This window comes from Aspergillus foveolatus, assembly GCF_047715535.1.
Source record: "Aspergillus foveolatus strain CBS 279.81 unplaced genomic scaffold BDW70scaffold_139, whole genome shotgun sequence".
Classification (NCBI taxonomy): Eukaryota; Fungi; Ascomycota; class Eurotiomycetes; order Eurotiales; family Aspergillaceae; genus Aspergillus; species Aspergillus foveolatus.
In genome coordinates, this window is record NW_027396203.1 from 1 (window position 1) to 905 (window position 905).

At 43.4% G+C, this 905-nt stretch overlaps 1 protein-coding gene across 1 annotated transcript in view; it reads right to left on the minus strand.

Moving 5' to 3' along the window:
• Window positions 1-511: 511 nt before the first annotated feature.
• The window catches only part of BDW70DRAFT_154438 (putative kinesin light chain), a gene marked incomplete at both ends in the record, with an annotated part of 4,243 nt that continues 3,849 nt past the window's right edge, over window positions 512-905 (minus strand). Inside the window, 2 exons of the mRNA XM_073739853.1 lie at window positions 512-723; window positions 766-867. Of these exons, the coding sequence (XP_073590932.1) occupies window positions 512-723; window positions 766-867 (314 nt within the window). The remainder of the gene's footprint in view (window positions 724-765; window positions 868-905) is intronic.

Genomic DNA, 905 nt, shown 5'->3' on the forward strand with positions numbered 1-905 from the left:
GCAAAAATGGAAGGAAACTTGCAAGCTAGAAGGTCTTTCGGACAAGTTTATTGAGTATGATGTTGATACACGCTGGAACTCTACCTGAAGGAGAATGTCAAGATGTCAGAGCTTGAATACCAGCCTCCAGTTGAATGGTAATAGACTAGTCCGTAGTATTTAAGTATCTAGCTCGAATAAAGAGACTGACCAATCTTTCCTGCCCAGAAGAATGGATTCGAAATAGCCAAGATTTGCACAACCGCCCTGCCGCTCAGAACGCTTCTAGCATATTTCTCGAACCCTCAACCGGAAGTACATATATGGTTAGAGTGGAAATAAAAGCTCTTGGCAATGTATGACTTGTTTCGTAATCTGGAATATTTTCAACTTAAGTCCAATATAGATCTCTGAAAGCCTCGACCCAAATGATTTTTAGTGTAGTAACTACAGCGACAAGTTTGGCCAAATTATGGATTGAGAGTTAGGACTCAATTCAAACAAAAGACAAAGTTGTAAGCGCAAATCATCATCAATTTCTTCGGAACAAATTCATGAAGACTCGCCGTTCACGGCCTACAGGCTTTGGAGCTGATGTAATACAATCACGGGCATAAGTTTGTACTGGGCGTAGAGTAAGGGGATCTGATGAAGCTTGTTGCTGACTTTCAGACTGCTGGTCCGCTGCTGCCTCCCAGTCGTTAAGGGCATTGAACGAGGATATAGCGTGTGGATGATCTGGGCCTAATACTTTATTGCACAGGTCTGCACATTGCTTGATAAGACTCAAAGCTTGTGAGAAGTTTCCTAGTGTTTTTAAAGTATAGGCAAGGTTATGCATGCTGGTCAGAGTATCAGGATGTTCAGGACCAAGGACCTTCTCTCGACCTTGGAGGGCCAGTCGATGCATGGCCTCTGCCTCCTCA